General features: G+C 52.2%; 1 protein-coding gene across 3 annotated transcripts in view; it reads left to right on the top strand.

Annotated features, from left to right (window-relative positions):
* Nucleotides 1–18898, top strand: part of LOC116953089 (uncharacterized) — a 41061-nt gene extending 22163 nt beyond the window's left edge. For 2 of the 3 annotated variants that reach the window (XM_032972916.2, XM_032972915.2), the window contains exons 9-24: nt 480–586; nt 2384–3011; nt 3509–3699; nt 4041–4135; nt 4522–4642; nt 5288–5360; nt 5893–5971; nt 9259–9348; nt 9559–9744; nt 9926–10010; nt 10639–10733; nt 11628–11706; nt 12148–12249; nt 13463–13560; nt 14730–14858; nt 15143–18898. In XM_032972916.2, the coding sequence (XP_032828807.2) occupies nt 480–586; nt 2384–3011; nt 3509–3699; nt 4041–4135; nt 4522–4642; nt 5288–5360; nt 5893–5971; nt 9259–9348; nt 9559–9744; nt 9926–10010; nt 10639–10733; nt 11628–11706; nt 12148–12249; nt 13463–13560; nt 14730–14858; nt 15143–15302 (2318 nt within the window). In that variant the 3' untranslated portion in view covers nt 15303–18898. The remainder of the gene's footprint in view (nt 1–479; nt 587–2383; nt 3012–3508; nt 3700–4040; nt 4136–4521; nt 4643–5287; nt 5361–5892; nt 5972–9258; nt 9349–9558; nt 9745–9925; nt 10011–10638; nt 10734–11627; nt 11707–12147; nt 12250–13462; nt 13561–14729; nt 14859–15142) is intronic. The other variant, XM_032972917.2, reaches the window with a different exon arrangement.
* Nucleotides 18899–19007: the final 109 nt, after the last annotated feature.

The raw sequence follows: 19007 nt of genomic DNA, 5'->3' as shown, positions 1-19007 counted from the left end.
GGTTAGATTATCTCTTTCCACCGAGCCGTGGCTGATAATTAAACTCGGGTTGCGGGTGTTTGTAGCACGGTGAGCAAACCATTGCTCCAACTCTTCGAGCAATCCAACATGGGGTGGGGAAATATTCATCCAGCAGTGGATATCTGGGTTTGTCTGACAAGTGTGTGTGTGTTCTCACGTAGCGTCGCGGCTAGCGTACGGCGCTATGAACCTGGTGACCCCGGTTCGATTCCTGCCCTCAACATCGGTGGCAAATATCTGAACCAGTCCTGGGCCTCCCCCGAGGTCAATTTGGCCTCAAATTAGTACTTAGTGCGGTGTGTGTTAAACATTAGCACTGGGGTGTGGGGATGGCCACCCACTGCCTCGCGTGCCGATGCAGGCCTTCGTAAGGTGCTGCTACTCGCCAACAGCACGTGCCCCAACAGTCTGTTAAGGCTACACGGTGGGTCTTTATCTTTTGTGTGCTCGTGTGATAGACCTGGAGAGCGATGGGTGCTCCATTCCGGAGTTCCTCCCGCCGTGCGACGGGTGCTGCACCCTGCCTGCCTGGCACAGACATCATCAGCAAGAGCTAGAGGAGGAGGTAATTGTGCGAATGTTGTTTTTCCTCCTCGGTCCGCCTTCGTCCGTTTTTAACAATCGTTTCACATCGTGGCCCTCGGAGCTGACGGTGACAAGAATGCAATTGGAAAAAATGTTAGACGAACCTCCACACTCCGATTTGGCACGGTTGGCTACGTACTGCGCGAAAGAAGTTCTACGTACAGCACAGGTAGACCGACGACAACGATCGTGTGAACAACCTTCACCGGAATGAACCGGAGGCTTACCGCGAGTGACGATGAGCGGTGTGTGACTCGTAACAGTGATCTGGGTAAAAAAAAATATGAACAAATAATCCATGGCCAAAAGATGTTCCCCACACATCAATTTATCTCTGATCACCACCTTCAAATGCACCAATGCTACACAGAATCAGCATCTTTGTTTCGATTGGAAGAGGAATCCGATGAGCTAATGAAGCTCTTTTTCGCGGATGTCCAGTAGGGGCAAGTGGTCATAAAAGTTACAGTAGCCAATGATGCACAAAAACCAACGATAGGAGTGCAAAATAGAGAAAAAGGTAAGCAAATCGCTCAATATAAAGTAATTGTACAAGTGTGATTTATCAAGATTTGGCAAGGCAGCATAAACAACAACTAAGAGTCCCAGAGCACACCAAGATAACACCACACACAGTAGTCACTCAGTCCGATGGCCGCATGAACATTGAGCAAAACAATGCCACCGTGAATGTAACCTCCAAAGTCACGCTGCTAATTTTTCATTGCCATCTGTTGGTTCGTCGTGCATTTGTCTCACTCCGAATTTGTTGTTTTCTCGGCTGTATCGGGTGTTAAGGTGCCGCAAAGTTGTATTCTAATTTGCCCCCTTGAATGTATTTCAATTCCCTGTTAAGTTACGTTTGAACGGGTGTTTCTAGATTTGTTTTTTTTTATGTGCCACTGCTGTTGTGATGGGTTTTCCTTTTCAGATTGCATAACTGTGACGTTTAACATTTTCTGTTTTGCATCCTCCTCTTACCCCTCCCCGTCCCGCCCGTGAGGCTTACCCTTGACAAAAGAGCTCTTTAGCTCAACCGCTCGTCATGTGGCCACATGTACGTACAGTAGTCCCTCGCTTCACGTTTTTTAATCCGTTCCACGAACACTACCGAAATAACTGTTTATCGAATTCGCGTATAAGTTGAAAAATAAGTCCACAAGAGAGCTGTTTCCTCTGCCAAAACAGAAAACGTTATTACGTGAAAAAAGCCAGTCGAGGTCTAAACGGTTATACATGGGCATCACTGATTGGCTGAGGGCATGGCTCAGCCCCACTTACGAGCGCTCGGATTGGCCAAAATTGGCGACCGCGTGCATAACGTAAACGTACCGTTAATCAAAATGTTAACCTTCGTCGAAGCCATGGGGTGGTCCTTTGGGAGGCGAAAAGTTAACCGAAAAACCTTCAACCGATGTTACTGTTCACCGAAGGACTACTGTATGTTGAGCTTTTGCACCCTACATAGCCAACCGTGCCAATAGGAGGGTGCACATCTGCGGCACTAAAGCCATGCTGCCTGCTGTGCACGTGTTTTTTTATCCTCTGTTGTGTTTATTAGTTACATGAGAGCAACAGGGAAGTTCACTTTTAAGCCCCACTCCTTCCTCTTTGTGCTCTGCCTCTTTCTGTTTAGGCCATGCCTCTTCTTCTGAACACAGAGTTGAGCCAGTTTGAATAGTGATGGGCAGATGTGGTATTTCACCAAATGACCTCTGATGATGATGCTGCTGCTGGTGATGATTTCCCGTCCGCCCGTGACGTCGTCCCCTTGCAGCAGGGTCCGCTCCTTCTCTCCGAGCCGGTGTACCCTCCCTACCCTCGCCGCCGCCACCGCCACGACCACCGCGACGACCTCGGCGCCACTGCCACCCTTCCCATGCACCGCGGCCGCTTGGCTCGGCCGCCCGTGTCGCCGCCGCCGCCGCCCCGTCACGAGAGGCGGAGCAAAGAGGGCGACCGTCCGCCGCCGGCAGGGACGCAGTGCGGCGGCCGCAGCGACGACGACGACGGCGAACGCAGCCGCGGCGGCCCGCCGCCGCCGCGGCTGCCGCAGAAGAAGAGGCGAGCGTCGGACACGGGGCGCGCGTCGCTTCCGTCGGCGCTGCTGCTCGCTCCGCCGGGACTAGCCGCCGCGGCGGCACCGCCGCCGCCCTTCTCCTCCTCCTCCTCCGTCCTCCTCGCCGCGTGTCGCGAGGAGGAGGCGGAGGATCCGCCGTCGTCCTCGCCGCCGGCGTCCGCGTCGGAGGCCGCGCTCACGCCGGGCATCTTCACGCCGCTGGGGCAGCTGGCGCCGCTGCCGCCGTGGGAGCTGCAGCAGCGGCAGCAGCAGGAGCTGTTCCCGCACGAGCTCTCGGTGGAGCCGGCGCAGCAGCCGCCGCCGCTGCCGCAGAAGAAGAGCAAGAGTGAGCCGGGGGGGTCAGGGGTGCGGGGGGAAGAGTGTGCGACCACACCGGATAAAGTAACCTACCGGATAAAGTAACCTACCGCATGCAACAAGTAAACTTCACGTCGATACGAATCCCGTAGAGCGGTGGTTACCGCGTGTCCGTCCGTGGGGGATGACAACCCAAACGTCCGTCCCGTCTCTGGCCACGACGGTTTCTGGATGGTTGACTTGACTGGAAAGTGTCAAAGAAAGCATGCCTCTGTCGCCTATGAGCAAGTGCTCATCAGCAGCGGGGAGACGAAGGCGGCCAGGCGAGGTGTTGGCCACCCGCTACCTCGGTTGCCATGTGCCGGCCTTCATAGGTGTATGTACGTTGAACTTCTTTCGCACCCTACGTAGCCAACTGTGCTCATCGTAGGCGCCGCTCGCTCTAACAGCACTCGCCCCAACGGTCCGCTTAAAGGCTACACCGGGGGTTCGTTGTCTTTGTGTGACCCTGCCGTGCGCTCGCAGTCCAGACCTACATGCAGCTGCTGTCCGACTACGCACTGCCCGTATCGAGCTCTGCCCAGCTACCTCCGACACCGTTCGCGCCGTTCAGCCCCGCGTCTCCGCTGCCCTCGCCGCTCTCCTCCCCCTCGGCCTCGCCGCTCTTCGCCTGCTCGGCCTTGCCGCCGGCCCTGCCGCCGAAGCGCCGGCAAACCGTGAGTGACGACGAGGTGCGGCTACCGGAGCGCGGTCGGTCCGCACGGTTGCGGCGGGCGCGAGAGTGTCCGCGTCTTGGCGGTTCGCGCCACCGCAACGCGGCTGCCTCCAATCCGGCGCTTCGGGAGGTGGCGTGGGGGAGGGTTGGTGGATCAATTGCACAAGATGTTGCGAAACTCCCCTTTCCACGCGGGCGTCGAGGAGGAGGCTGTATATACCCCTGGGTTGGGCAGGAGTAGGGGCGGTGCAGCGGAGTGTGGACGAATCCTCCATCTGCAGTCACACAGCCTGTGTGACTACACGGGGATCTTGTGTGTGTGTGTGTCTGTGCGTGACGCAGATGGTGATTGTGACAGAGGTCTGTCCACCGGTCGTTCCAAGCGAGCGGTTCGTTGCGTCCGGAGGTCGACCCTTCGGCGACCCCGATAGTCCCGGGTGAGTTCACCTGCTCTACCCGCCCACCCACCCCGTCCTCCCACTCATGGGGAGAAAGACGAGATGGATAAGCAGTCAACTGTCATGATGACGAGGATGATGGTCGATGTGTAGGCCTTTAACGATGCATCACTTTATCGTTTAATGTCGATTGATGCGCCCACGCATTCAATCATGTGCAACGAGGACTAAGACGACGACGACGATGATGTTTCTGTTCGTGACGATGATTACGACAGCGGTGACAATGGGGATGACGTTTTTGCTCGTGATGACAATGATGGTGATGATGACGATGGCCATGTTAACGACGACGATGATGGCAGTGTTGACGTTGATAACAATGATGACGACAACGATGACGATGTGGAATTGTGCCGCGATAGGACTCAGGCCGCCAACGACGAGGTGTTTTCGCTGGAGCGCGAGGAGTTGACGGGAGAGTCTCGAGCGCTCTCCGTCACCGATTTCACCGAGCTACACGCCGGGCTCGTCTTCAAGAAGGAGGTGAGGGAGGTCACCGGGTCGCGCAGAGGTCAGGGCGCTGAGATCCTGGGGTCGCGTCCATGTTTCGGCAGTCCGTGATTAAACCGGTTTCTCAAGCGTAGCGAGTTTATGGTTTCAGCCATGTCACCACTGTGACTGGCAATAAACACCGATACCCTCGCGTAGACAACCCATAGGCTCACATAGACACCCGCATACTCGCACATAGAGACCCATAGGCTCGCATAGAGACCCACACACTCGCACAGATGCACAGACATGCATAGAGACCTGCACACTGACACAGAGACCAATTAATGATGAGTTTTGAATTGGGAGGAAAGCCGTACCACCCGGAGAAAACCCCATGCAGGTGAGGGGCGGGGGGGGGAAGCAACGCTCCATCCTCGTACAGGAGCCGAGCCAGGGCACGGCCCGTCCTCGACGCCCACGGGGAAGGCAGCTTCAACGACGCCCGTGTGATCCGCCAACCCTCGCCTCGGGCAGTGCTTGGGTGACAGGCGTGCGTAGGCCCGCGACCGCCTGCTCGAGTAAATGCTGGCGCGCGTGCGGCAACGAGCAACCGGGCAGAACCGAGTGAATCGCCGGCGCAAAATAGCATGGGAAAAACGAATGACCGAGCCGAACAATCCGCCCGCGTTGCAGGGAGAGGACGGGCCGGACCTGAGGGGCGGCTACGTCAACTCGCTCCTCGTCTACGCCACCGTGGAGGCCAACGGTAAGCGGCCTGACGGCCCAACTCCCCCCCGCTTCGCTCACTTCCTGCACTCTAAGCGAATGCTCGTTTTTTTTTTTAGGGGGAGGAGGGGGTGGCGGTGGGGGGTGGAGCAAACACGTGCAGCAGGCAGCGTTGTATTGTTGGTGGTGGTAGCAACGGCTGTGGTGGTGGCACAAGCGCCGAGGTGACGTCACCGCCACTTAGTGGCGAATGGCGGTTGTTGTTGGTGGTGGTGGTGGTGATGCTGCTGTGGTAGCGTTGGCTTTTAGCCATGGTGACGATGTTCGTCTTTGTATTGGTGGTAGCGATGGCTGTAGGTGATGATGGTGGTGGTTGTAGTGGTGGTGGTGATGATGCTGTGGTAGTGTTGGGGTTAGCCATGGTGGTGGTGCGACTGTGTTGGCGATGGCGGTGTTGGTGGTGTGGGTGACAGTGGTGGTGACTGTGGCGGCGGCGGTGGTGGTGGTGACTCTGTTGTTGCTGGCTGTGGCGATGTTTCCACACGCTGCTCCCCGTGTCCCATGTCACGCAGCTGGCTTCCGGGACGTGTTCCTCATGACGTACCGCTCCTTCCTCTCGCCAAAGGAGCTGCTGCAGAAGCTGCTGCTCCGATATCCTTGCCTTCCGCTGGAGCTCTCACCGCTCGCTCCGTCGATCAATCGAGCCTGGCTCCAGCGAGCCGTTGGTCAATTGGCAGTCGCTGATGAATGAGTGAATGGCAAACTTGGCACGTTCGTCAATAACCTTTGCACCTAAAGAGGGCCATAGTCCAAAGTGTTTATACGTCATGGGGTTTGTTTTTGTGTTTGTTTGCCGAGTCATCGGTGGCTGGGGGGTCACAGAAATGATAGCTTAGCTGATTGGAGAATATATAGAGTTTATTGATAACATTGAGGTAAATTTTGATTTAAAGCTTTCGTGACTGCAGTAATTCATATTCTTAGTTATTTCGGTAAAGTCACGTTGAAGAGAAACAACAAAATAATAAAATATATATGAAACAATAAAAATTCTCATGACGTTTCGACCATAACACAAATTTATGCAAACCAACACACCTGAAGACGACCGTTTGTGTTATGGTCGAAACGTGAGAATTTTTATTGTTTTATATATATTTTATTATTTTGTTGTTTCCCTTCAACGTGACTTTACCGAAAGAACTAAGATTATAACATTGAGGTAATTTATATTTTAGTTTTTTATTGGTTTACTATATAGTATTCATTATATAGTGTAGTGTATACCCAGTTACTGTTAATAGCTCAGATGTGTAGGCTTTGACTTTAACATAGCCATTTCTGTGCCCAGTCACAAGCTAATCCCTCAGTTATTTCAATGCTAAATTCTCCTGTTTGACTTGTACTAGGTGCCTCTGTGGATGTGGATGCTTTGACGTTAACATAGCCATTTCTGTGACCAGTCACAAGCTAATCACTCAGCTATTTCAATGCTAAATTCTATGCTAATTCCTTTGTCAAGGGGTGCCTCTGTGGATGTGTATGCTTTGACTTTAACATAGCCATTTCTCTGACCAGTCACAAGCTAATCACTCAGCTATTTAAATGCTAAATTCTATGCTAATTCCTTTGTCAAGGCGCACTGTTTCTTCTCACACACCTTAAAGGTCGCAGTCTGAGCTTGGCTGTGTTCGCTCCAGCGCTGTCCTCCAGACAGTCTCGTCCCTTCACCTGATGAAGGCCGCTTGTGTTGTGGCCGAAACGTCGTGAGAATATTATTGTGTTATTTTATTTTATCAATTTATTATTTTATTCTCATTCTACGTGACTTTACCGAAAGAACCAAAGAAGATGAATCCTTGCAGTCATGAAAGCTTTAAATCGAAAAGTAATAAGCTTATATTCTTAGTTTTTTCGGTAAAGTCACGTTGAAGAGAAACAACAAAATAATAAAATATATATAAAACAATAAAAAAATTCTCACGACGTTTCGACCATAACTCAAACGGTCATCTTCAGGTGTGTTGGTTTGCATAAATGTATTTTTAAACGGCGCATTTATTTATTTATTAAAAAAACGTTGGCGTCACGCGCAGCGATTGGCAGTTTGCCCAGGACTAGTCCATCTATTTTTTTTTTAAAGAGGAGGGGGGAGACGAAATTTTTTATAATGTATGCTGTCTGAAAGCCACTGTAAGCGTGAACAATCAATTAAGAACTGAAATGGTTTATCAAATCTTTCCAATGATTGCTAAGATAGAATCCATCTTCTCGGTTGAAATTGTCTCTGAGCTAGTATATGTGGATAGCCTCATGAACGAATCTCTCATGGAAGCCAGATGGCTTACAAAGAACCTCCGTCTTGGAAAAGTCAATGTCATGTGAGCCTACTGAATTAGAACAATGATCTGCTACGGCCGAGGTGTTGGTCCTACCGTGTTTAAGGTCTGCTTTATGTTCACGAATGCGGTCCGAGACATGGCGTTTGGTTTCTCCAATGTAACTACTACCACAGAGGCAACTTAGTTTGTAGACACCAGGGTATTGTATGTCCGGAATCACATCTTTTACAGACGGAACCAGATCACGGATTTTATGTAATGTGTTGAAACGGACCTGGATCTTGTGTTTATTCAAGATTTTGGAGATCTTTTTTGTGATCCCAGCAATGTAGGGTAAAGTGATGGTTTTGAAAGGCTCCTCAAGAGGGTTCTTCTTCATGGTTTGCCTCTGTGGTAGTAGTTACATTGGAGAAACCAAACGCCATGTCTCGGACCGCATTCGTGAACATAAAGCAGACCTTAAACACGGTAGGACCAACACCTCGGCCGTAGCAGATCATTGTTCTAATTCAGTAGGCTCACATGCCATTGACTTTTCCAAGACGGAGGTTCTTTGTAAGCCATCTGGCTTCCATGAGAGATTCGTTCATGAGGCTATCCACATATACAAGCACAGAGACAATTTCAACCGAGAAGATGGATTCTATCTTAGCAATCATTGGAAAGATTTGATAAACCATTTCAGTTCTTAATTGATTGTTCACGCTTACAGTGGCTTTCAGACAGCATACATTATAAAAAATTTCGTCTCCCACCTCCTCTTTTCAAAAAAAAAAATAGAGGGACGAGTCCTGGGCAAACTGCCAAATCGCTGCGCGTGATGCCAACGTTTTTTTATAAATAAATAAATGCGCCGTTTAAAAATAAATTTATGCAAACCAACACACCTGAAGATGACCGTTTGAGTTATGGTCGAAACGTCGTGAGAATTTTTTATTGTTTTATATATATTTTATTATTTTGTTGTTTCTCTTCAACGTGACTTTACCGAAAAAACTAAGAATATGAATTACTGCAGTCACGAAAGCTTTAAATTAAAATTTAAGTAATAAGCTGTTTTGGGCAATCACCCTTCTTTCACTAAATCTATACTAAACTTTTTATTTTATGAGGTAGGGCCCACTGAGCTTTCAGAAGTGACCCGACTGTCACAAATGTTAGCGCAACCAACTGGCTTCATCATGGCGTGGACATGAATGTCAGTCAAATACTCCATAAACGAATGTTGTTGATTCTAAATGTGGAGAGAAAAACAGCGGGGGGGGGAGGGGGAGATCATGCAAACTACAAATATACAGGCGTCAGGGTCAGGATCGAACTCACGACCTTCCGTGTACCAGGAGAGTTAGTTAACATCTCGCCAGATGACAGCCATTGCCCGCAATGTCACCCATTTAATATTGTTTTCCCCTTTAAGGTCGCGGCGTTATTAACTAAAGCGAGTTTCGCGTTATTAGTACTCATGCACCAACTGCCAATGTGGTATCCTCAAATAATTATGTGCACGTTACCAGTTAAGAATATGTTGGATAACGATGATGTATGGATTGAGGATGATGATGGCGACGATGAAGGCCTTGACTCGTCACCGCCCACGCTTGCCAAGTTTTGCCGCGCTTCGGGAGTGGAGGAGCTGATTGGACGAGACACGCTGCACATGACTCTGCGCGTCGTGCAGGAGCTACGGTGAGCGCCGACGGTCGACTCGGTTTGACACCTGAAGCATCGCAAACTTTCAACCCCCCCCCCCCCCCCCCCCATGTGCTCATTAGATCCTCCGCGGTTCCCCGATGCCCGCCGTAGTTCCGTTTTTAAAGCGACGCGGAATCCCAACAGCCGCTCGAGCGTAACCGTGACCCCCCCTTCCACGTGACCCGCTGCGACCCGCTGCGACAGCCCGCGGGAGCTGTCGCGCGAGCTGCTGTCGCTGCTGCTGGAGGCGAGCTGCTCGCTGCTCTCCGGGGGGGACCTGGGGGGCGCGCGGCGCCTGCGTGATGCGGTGCTCGCCAAGGCCGAGGAGCGGCGCCTCGAGCAAGCGGTGCCGCCCGCGTCGCCGCTGTCGGCGCGCAGCGTCTCGTCCAGGCACGCACGCACGCAGACAGCGTCTCGTCCAAGCACGCACACACGCAGACAGCGTCTCGTCCAAGCACGCACACGCATGCGCACGCTCCCTCGCTCACTGTCCTGTGTTGTCAATGTGCGTGCGGCGTGCGGCGTGCGGCGGTGGCGGCGCTCGCGGTGATGGTGGCGATGCCCGGTGCAGGAAACGGACGCTGCTCGACTTCCCGAGCCAGGAGCTGGCGGAGCAGCTCACGCTGCTCGACTCGCAGCTCTTCCTCAAGATACAGGTGCAGGAGCGACAGTCGACACATGTCACCTAGCCTGGCACGAGGTGCCGCCATTCGCCACTAATCGACGTGACATCACTGCGGCGCTCATTGCCGGAGGGCGGCTGCCTCCCAACGAACTTAGTAGCGTCCTTCTCGAGCCTCCACCTCCGCAGGGGCCGACCTTGACACTGCCGGTACCGGTCATCGGCAAGTTCACTCAGCTCCGCATCCTCCTGTACCGCCTCGGCCCATCTCTTCTCTAGCCCCTGCCGTGCCCGTTTAGCCCCCTTTATCGGGCTAAATAAAAGCTGCTTGACCATCCGGTGACTGGGCATGCGGGGGGGGGGGGGCTACATGACCCAGCCACCAACAACCCCGTCTGCAATATGAGCTTGCGCACGTGTCTGTATCCATGTCTTTCGTGGATCTGCGAGCTCCGGTCTGGTTAAACCCCTGGAAAGAGGTAAGCCGGGCCCGATTGCTCCAAGTTCTCAACGCTCGTGTCCCATTTAGCCCCCTCTGTCCCAACGCTCGTGTACCATTTAGCCCCCTCTGTCCCAACGCTCGTGTACCATTTAGCCGCCCTCTATCCGGTCGATGACAAGAGTGATCATGTTGTTGCTGCTGCATCTCCGTGGCTTCACAGATCCCGGAGCTGCTCATGTGGGCGCGTGACCAGGCGGAGGAGCAGAGCCCGAACCTGGCTCACTTCACGGAGCACTTCAATGCCGTGTCCTACTGGTGGGTGATACGGCTCGCTCGCACGCACGCACGCACGCACGCACGCATGCCTCATGCACACGCGGGATGCCTGTGATGCAGACCCGCGTTAATGCGTACACGTCTACAAGTAGAATAATCTCCAACACGGATTTATCTTAATACCTCCGGCACCAGAACACACAAGTGTAAATCAAGACGTGGCTTTTTGCACTGTATGTTGACCAATCAGATCGATATCATCAACTGTGTTGATGGTGCGATCGATGGTGGTAAAAAAAAATGTATACCTGTGGCACAACACGGGAAGTGGAGCCGTCAAGGATAGACTATAAGGAAAAACAGAAAAGAGTGCCAAAGTTGAGCGTGAAGATGCAGATTGGGAAAGTGGAAAAAGAGCAGAACAATGGGACTGAAGGTTAGGAGGGGAAGAAGGAATGACCAGGCCAAGATGTTGGGGATGATGATGAGAGGGTGGTGATGATGATGATGATGAGAGGGCGCTGATGATGATGAGAGGGCGCTGATGATGATGAGAGGGCGGTTATGATGATGAGAGGGCGGTGGTTATGATGTTCATGCGAGGGTCGGGAAGAGAGGGAGAAGAGAAGGAAGGAGCGAGGCAGAAGGGAGCTGCATGGAGAAGGAGCGGCGTCTGGTTTTCACAGTGGGTGGTGGCGGAAAGAGGTGGGAGGGGATCAGAGTCAGGGTTAAACACACACGCCACGTGGTTTACTGGAGGCTCGGCTGATTTAGAGAGCTAGAGAGTGATCCATAGATGAGAGGGGGGGGGAGTGGTTCAGAGTGGGGTTGGTCACACAGAAGCCACGTGATTTACAGGAAGCTCGAGCTGATGTAGAGAGAGAGGGTATGAGGGGAAAATTGAAACTGATATTGTTTCGTTTTTGTCTCCAGGGTTCGTTCGATCATAATTCAGCACGAAAGGGCACAAGATCGGGAGAAAATGCTGATTAAATTCGTCAAGATTCTCAAGGTTTGTGCTGGGCTTGGGGTTTTTTTTACTTCTCCTTCCCATAGAAAAAAAATGGTAAGGATGGGGGGGGGATGGTGGTCAATGCGATTGAAGGTAATTGACGATTATGATAATGGTGGCAATTGATAATAATATATTTATGATATTGAGGCTGATGATAATAAAATGTTTTCATCATCATGAATAACAGATTGCAGCTATGATGATGGTCGTCACTGATATTTATATTTATGACGCTATTGGTAGTGGTTGAATTGGTGGTGGTTGGTTGTTAAATTGGTGATGGTGGCAAGAACAGCGGTGGTCATAATGATCATGATTGCGTGGTGGGCGATGTTTGGTGCTCATGGGGGGTTGATATATTAACGATGACGATGTGGAGGATGACGATGTTGGAGGATGTGGACGATGGCTGATGTTGACGATGTTTCTGGGGCGCAGTGCCTCCGGAAGCTGAACAACTTCAACTCGTACCTCGCCATCCTGTCGGCCGCTGACTCGGTGCCAATCCGCAGACTGGACTGGCACAAGCAGACGAGAGAGGTAATGCGTTTTACACGGTGGTCCCTTGTATAGCCAGGCAGACTGTTGGTAATGCGTTTTACACGGTGGTCCCTTGTATAGCCAGGCAGACTGTTGGGACACAAGGCTGTCGGTCAACGCCGACGAACACCCGTGTGAGGTGGTGCAATCGGTGTAACCAGGGGCGGAGCCAGGATTTCAGGCCGGGGTGACATTCAACAAATTTTAATTTCAAGAATGATTAGAGAGTCAGGCTGTTGAGCTAGACGCCATCGGTTGGTGACACACTCTGACATTGCAGTTGCACGGAGTCCGCCAGACCGAGTGTCGTACACTTCTACGCAGAATGTCACCCCTGTCACCCCCCCTGGCTCCGCCCCTGGGTGTAACCGGCACCGCACCCAACCACTCGTCCCCCAGTGTTGATATTTATAACCGCCGCTTCAGGTGCTCATTTTAAAGCCGAGTGGACCTAGGGGAGGCCCAGGACCACCGATGCGAGCCGTGGCCTACTCGGTGAGGCTTCACTTGGTAGACGAGTGTCATAAAAAATAGTAATGAGACTTCTGGCTTGGAAGAAGATGATAAGGAAGGAAGATTTGAATTGTCAGTGGTGTGCCAACAACATGGAACGCTTTCGTCCATAGCACTGTGTGGCCTTAAAATAAAGGTACGGTAGACTCTCGATTATCCTCGTGCGGTTTATCTGATTTGCGGATTCACCGCGCACCTGAAATTTTGACACTTTATAACTCGTGGATTTTCCCTTAAAACCAAATTAACAATCGAAAAACAGTTATACATTGTTATTCTTGGAAATGTTTATTGCAAGTCACGTGCTTAAACCGAACATATATGTTGCTCTGGTTAATCCGAAATCCACGTGATCGTTCCTACAGTATGGTAGTTGTATATCTTTACAACAGTGGGCGGAGTTTGGTTGATGTTGATTGGCGTGGCTCTGCTGCTGTCCACTTAGTGGGCAGAGTTTTCCGGGGAGCAGGAAAGTGTTGTCATCGAGATCCACGGTAAATTCATATTTTTGGGATTATCGCTGATTTTGAATTATCCGCGGCCGTCCTCCCCGTCGTTAGCGCGGATAATCGAGAGTCTACTGTATGTACGCAACGGCTGACTTTTCAGGCAATGGCCCTTCTATTTGCAATGCGGAAGGATGAACATACAAACATATTGTGTGTAAAGTGACGGGGGCCGTGGGGTTATCTCCGTGCAGCGGCTGGCGGAGCACACGAGCATCATGGACAGCTCGTCGTCGTTCCGTGCCTATCGAGCGGAGCTCGCTGACGCTCAGCCGCCCTGCATCCCCTACCTGTGAGTTGACGGGATTCCCGCCCCGCCTAGCCCTGTCCTACCTAGCCCCACCGCACCTAGCCCCACCCCACCTACCCGCACTCCACCCCACCTAGCCCCACCCCACTCTGGATCCCCTACCTGTGAGTTGACGTGATTCCCGCCCCGCCTAGCCCTGTCCTACCTAGCCCCACCGCACCTAGCCCCACCGCACCTAGCCCCACCGCACCTACCCGCACTCCACCCCACCTAGCCCCACCCCACTCTTGATCCCCTACCTGTGAGTTGACGGGATTCCCCCCTACCTAGCCCCACCCTGCCCTGCCCCACCTAACCCCCACCCACTATGCTCCACCCTGCCCTTCCCCCCATCCTGCCCCGGTTGATACTGTGGATGTGTTAACCATAACAGAGGTGCCGTTTGCTTCACAGCGGACGACAAGTAGAGATCCCATTATGTTCTGTAAAAAAATGTTTAAAAATACTTTTTTTAAAAATACGCTTTAATGAAATGTACCGTACGAGTCATGGCAGAACTCCACGACTCCAGGAAGTGGCCCTGAAGCTTGCCATAACGTAAGGGGCCGTGGTGATTTATAGCCAACGTCAGTTGAGCGTGGACAATTAGACCCAAGCCGAAATATAAAATATAAAAAAGATTGTTTAATATATATTTTAATGATAGAATATAGTATTGTCATCAATATGACATAAATATAACAAGTTTGCAATCGATAGCACATTGGGAAGTGGGTTAAAATTGAGTTACAAGATTTTTTGAGGATACAACAACAGACAGTGAGTTAAATAAAAGCGTGTAAAATAGTCGACCGTGTTTGTGCACACAAACACGAAACCTTCGTGATAGTATTGCGCTTGAAAAATGGCGTTAATACTAAATGAAACTAAATTATTCTACAAATCCGACAACCCGAGTTCGATTCCTGTCCGCAGCCAGTCATGAGTATCCAATATCTGAAGCAGTCGTGGGTCCTCCGAGAGGTCAGCTGGAGCATAAATGAGTACCTGGTGTGGTTGTGTATGAAACATCGGCACTCCCGATACAAAAGTGGCCGAGCATACTGCTGGCCATCCACAGCTTTGAGTGCGGAAACAGGAAATTCGTAGGTGCTACTCGTTAACGGCACTTGCCCCAACGGTCCTCTGAAGGCTATTTGTTTGTTGTGCAGTGGCCTGGTTCTCCAGGACCTCACGTTTGCCCACCTGGGAAACCCCGACACCATCGACGGGAAAATCAACGTGGCCAAGTGCTGGCACCAGTTCTCCATTCTCAGCACTGTGCATCGATTCCAGCGCTGGTGAGTGAGCCCAGCACTGTTTCGCATATACACCGCTGGGTGGGCGGCTGAGTGGGTGGGCAGATGAGTGGGTCGGTGGCTGGGTGGGCATATCTGTGATTCACCAACTCTCAGATAAAACAAATTAATCCTATAACAGTTGCCCCTGATAAATGTTTTTTTTAAGTTTCCTTGTTTCACTGACTCGGTGTCTGATCACCGCTGGCTCCCCCCCCCCCCACTCCCACAACCCCCCCTTCCACCCACCGTCCCCTCCAACCGTGTCGTCTGCTGGCGCCCTGCAGCCGGTACCAGCTGAAGCGCAGCGAGACCGTCATCGCGTTCTTCAACTACTTTGGTGACCACCTGTCGGAGGAGGCCCTGTGGGAGCTGTCGGTCAAGATCAAGCCCCGCAAAGTCGCTCCGCGTCGCAGCAGCAGCGTGCGCGATCCGGCGCGCTCGTGAGCCCCAGGGCCACACCACCCTCCCACGCTTCAAGAGGCGTGCCAGCCGCCGCCGGTTGCTTACGAGCGGTGCGCCGAGTTCACGTTACACGCGTTGGGGGGGGGGGGGGGGGTGGGGGGGGGAAACCGATGGGAGCACGGATGGACGCAGGAACGACAACGACGCCGCCGAAAAAAGAAAAACTTGACGCTCGAGTCGAAGCTCTAACGTCGTGAATCGTGATAACCTGGCAAAATCACTCGGTGGTGGGGAGGTGTCAGGATTTGTGAAGACCAAACTACGCACCAATCGACAATTCTGGATCTATCCCTAACGTCCGAGTCTCGAAAATTAACTTGTCAGACTGCACGGGGGGGGGAGGGGTGGGGGGAGGAGTGGGCGAAGCGTGCTTTTGTCTCGCGGGCCGAGCCCGTGTCCTTTCAGGACTCTGGCGATGCGTCCTGTCACCCAATGTGGTGTTTGCTGAGTGGGCAGTGCTCGCACGCGTCTGCTGCTGCTTCTCCTGCCCTCTCGTGACAAAATATGGAAAGGAAAAGGGAGCGATGGTCCATAATGATGGTGATGGTGGGGGGGCTGATGATGTTGTACCGATGCCATGCCCTGTCCATTTGGAAAAAAATAATGTGTTTACCACAAATCAAACTGACTTAAGTTTACATAATTAATACCTTTTTTGTGAAGCTTCTGGCTGCAGTGCCAATGTAGGTTGGGAAGAAAAAAAAAACACATTGCTGTGAAAGAACCTGCCACGTGAACATTCTCTCGAGGGCTCGCCGTGCGAGAAAGAGAGGCTTCTGGGACAAACAAACACCGACGCCAAGAGGAAGGGCCGCGAGGAGGACGTGCCAGCCGCTGCTGGAACTCGCTGCGATGAGCGAGTCCGAGGCCGGCATTTCTCATCTTTGTCCTACGGAAGTGTGAGCATCGATTCACTTGCTGGACATCTGTGAAAAGGAGCCACGTAGCTCGTCGGATTCCTCCAGTATAGATAAAGATTCTGTAGCGACCAGAGGCACACACTCTTAACGGGAATGGAGATAATTTAACAGAGGAATATCCGGACTACTTGTAAAGCATCGCTGTAAATCACGACCAGAACTCAAGACACGTGTGTACTCAAGGGGATTGGTATAAGTGTGTCAAGAGAGCCGTGTGTACAAACCAGGCTTTGCCTTTTAAAAGTAAACAAAATGTAAAAAAACTGCGTACAGTGTTGCCGAGACTGTATTGTAATGGCTTTTTACGGGCTGTATGTATGCGTGTGCATCTATTCCTCTGCAAAGCCTTATAAACGCCTGGGCCAAGTCCTGTTTACGAGCACCCGATGAAGGTCAGCACGGTGCACAAGGGGAGAGTGCTGCGATCAGCATCGCCCCACGCATGGTCGCCTTTATCTCCCCGGCGCTGACACTGCTCATGTTCGCACGCTGTGCGAGAGGCGCTCGTCGAAGGCTGAGCTGGTGGCCTCTCTCCACCGGGGCAAAACACAAAACGAACATCGGCGCTGGCAAGACAACGGCACATCGCACCACGCCGTTGCAAATCCACTTCCAGCCTCAAATAGGTGCTCGCCGACAGGACTTTCCCCGTAAAAAAAAAAAACCGTAACTTACGGCAATAGGCGCAAGAGGGTTGAGTCTTTTACGGTTTGCGTGTGAGTGTAAATGTATGTGTACATTATATATTTAACAAAAAAGTGTATATGTTATGTATTAACCTACAGTGGTGCTAAACCCGTGTCCGCTTCATGAACGGACGTCGCGCTGGCGTCCTCGAATCGGTCCAACGCGTGTGCCCTTGGTGTAAGGGAACGAGCAACAGAGAGAGGTCGACGGGGAGAATGAAACTAAGAAAAAAAATCCACCCAGGAACGGACTCGCAGCTGTCGGGGAATTAACGGTACCCCTGTACATAGAGTATTTTGCGTAAAAACACCGCTATGCACGAGGGTGTTACCAGTCGAGATAAACGGCCCATCATCACTCTGGGGTCGATAAAGTAGGTGCCACTTTGTGGAGAAGTCGCTTCGTTTCATATGGATAGATTTGCCCCACCGCCCTCCTGCCCCCTGCCATAGGAATGAGGAATTTCCACCACTGGCAGCAAGGCTCCAAACGGCAGGGGGTGGGGGGGGGGATAAGCACCACCGCCTTAATGACCGTTCGTGCAGGAAATTGCTTCGACTTAAGTTTATTTCACTGTTGTAACCAGTCAAGCGAGAACGATGAAAAAGCGTCAATCGGTCGACGTGGAGACGCCGATGTCATCGCCGCCGCCGTTCGGCGCCCATCTTCTACCGAAGATTTGTGCAACGCGAGAGAGCCGTGTGAATGCGGAGTCGCTGCTTTGCTTTTTTACTTTTCTTCCCCCCCCCCCCCCCACTTTTTACTACGTGGAAATTAAAATGACGAGGTCCCAACTTTGGAGTCTTTGGCGCACTCGGGCGCGCCGCAGGTGCCCGTGGGGTCGCACGTCGCAGCAGGCTCCGGAGACTCGTCGTGGACGACGGATGACTCGAGTACCACCGAACTGGAAGGAGAAAGAGTGTTGCATCGCGAAACCCAACCGTCTTGGACGTCGTGAGGCATCCTCGGCGGCGTGGAAGCTTGCGGGATACTCTGCCAATGAGTCGAACAAACAAACGAGGGAGAGGTTGTTTGTGGGTTTTGGCGAAGGTGGACTTTGAGTCCCGCTTTTCCGCCCGCGTGGTTTCCAAATGACCCCGACCCCCCCCCCCCCGACTCCCCACCCCACCCCAAGTGACCTTCCGTGCTCGGGAGAGGTAAAGTTTTTTCGAGTTGGTGAGACGCAAGCGAGCGACGAACTCGTCTCGCTCGTCCCCTGCTCTTGGTGGTTGTGAATATTGACGGTGTGAATATTGACGGTGTGTGTGTGTACGTGTGATGCATGTCAACTGGGGGGAGGGGAGGTGGGGAATTGGACTTTTAAGTCGTGAGTCGCAGCACTCCTTCGGTTCGCCGACTTGTGCATCACCTGCCCCCCCCCCCCCCGCCATGTATCTGTGTTGGCGAGAGAGGCAGTTGGTGCACAGGTCCGTTTTGGTAAACGCGGTGGTTGTTCTTTGCATCCTTGCCATCATTATTATTATGATGGCCGTATTGGATAATGCCGAGTTGTGTGCGTGTGTGACCGGTAACGGAAAGTCCTATTCGGCCTTGCGGCTCGGTGGGGGGAGAGCAACCGGGCTCCTCTTATCGGAAAGTTGAAAATTCAAATCCTGGTTGGGGACGGCAGGTGGGGGGGGGGGGGGGGGGTGGGGGTAGTGTTTGAACCCCATCATCCCTTCGAGAGGCGGGGGGGGGGGTGGTCGATAAAGTGCATACCACATTGTGGAGAAGAGGGCAATGGTGGTTGTCCTCTGGAGAGCATTTGGCATTTGGGATGGCTGTGTGGGCCACTTCCGTGAAAGCCCAGTTGGGATTGGGCGATCATCATCACCTCGACTCGTTTTTACTTCACTCTCGGGAAGGGACGTTCTCCCGGCCCCTGGTCTGTAACGTACTCTGCTGCGATGTTGTATTTAAGTGGGCAGATTGGTATCGGTTTTTTTACGAATAAATGTTTTATTGTTTATATATATGTGTGCTTGCGCTTGTGAGAATGCATCGCACGTGGGTTATTCTCGTGTTTTACATCATGCGTGACGCGTTTCCAAAATCCCAAGACCTCGCTCGCACTCTTTCA

The sequence above is a fragment of the Petromyzon marinus genome, chromosome 50 (assembly GCF_048934315.1).
Source record: "Petromyzon marinus isolate PM22_M1 ecotype Great Lakes invasive population chromosome 50, UKy_Petmar_22M1.pri1.0, whole genome shotgun sequence".
NCBI classification, from domain to species: Eukaryota; Metazoa; Chordata; class Hyperoartia; order Petromyzontiformes; family Petromyzontidae; genus Petromyzon; species Petromyzon marinus.
This window is presented reverse-complemented; position numbering and strand designations above follow the sequence as displayed.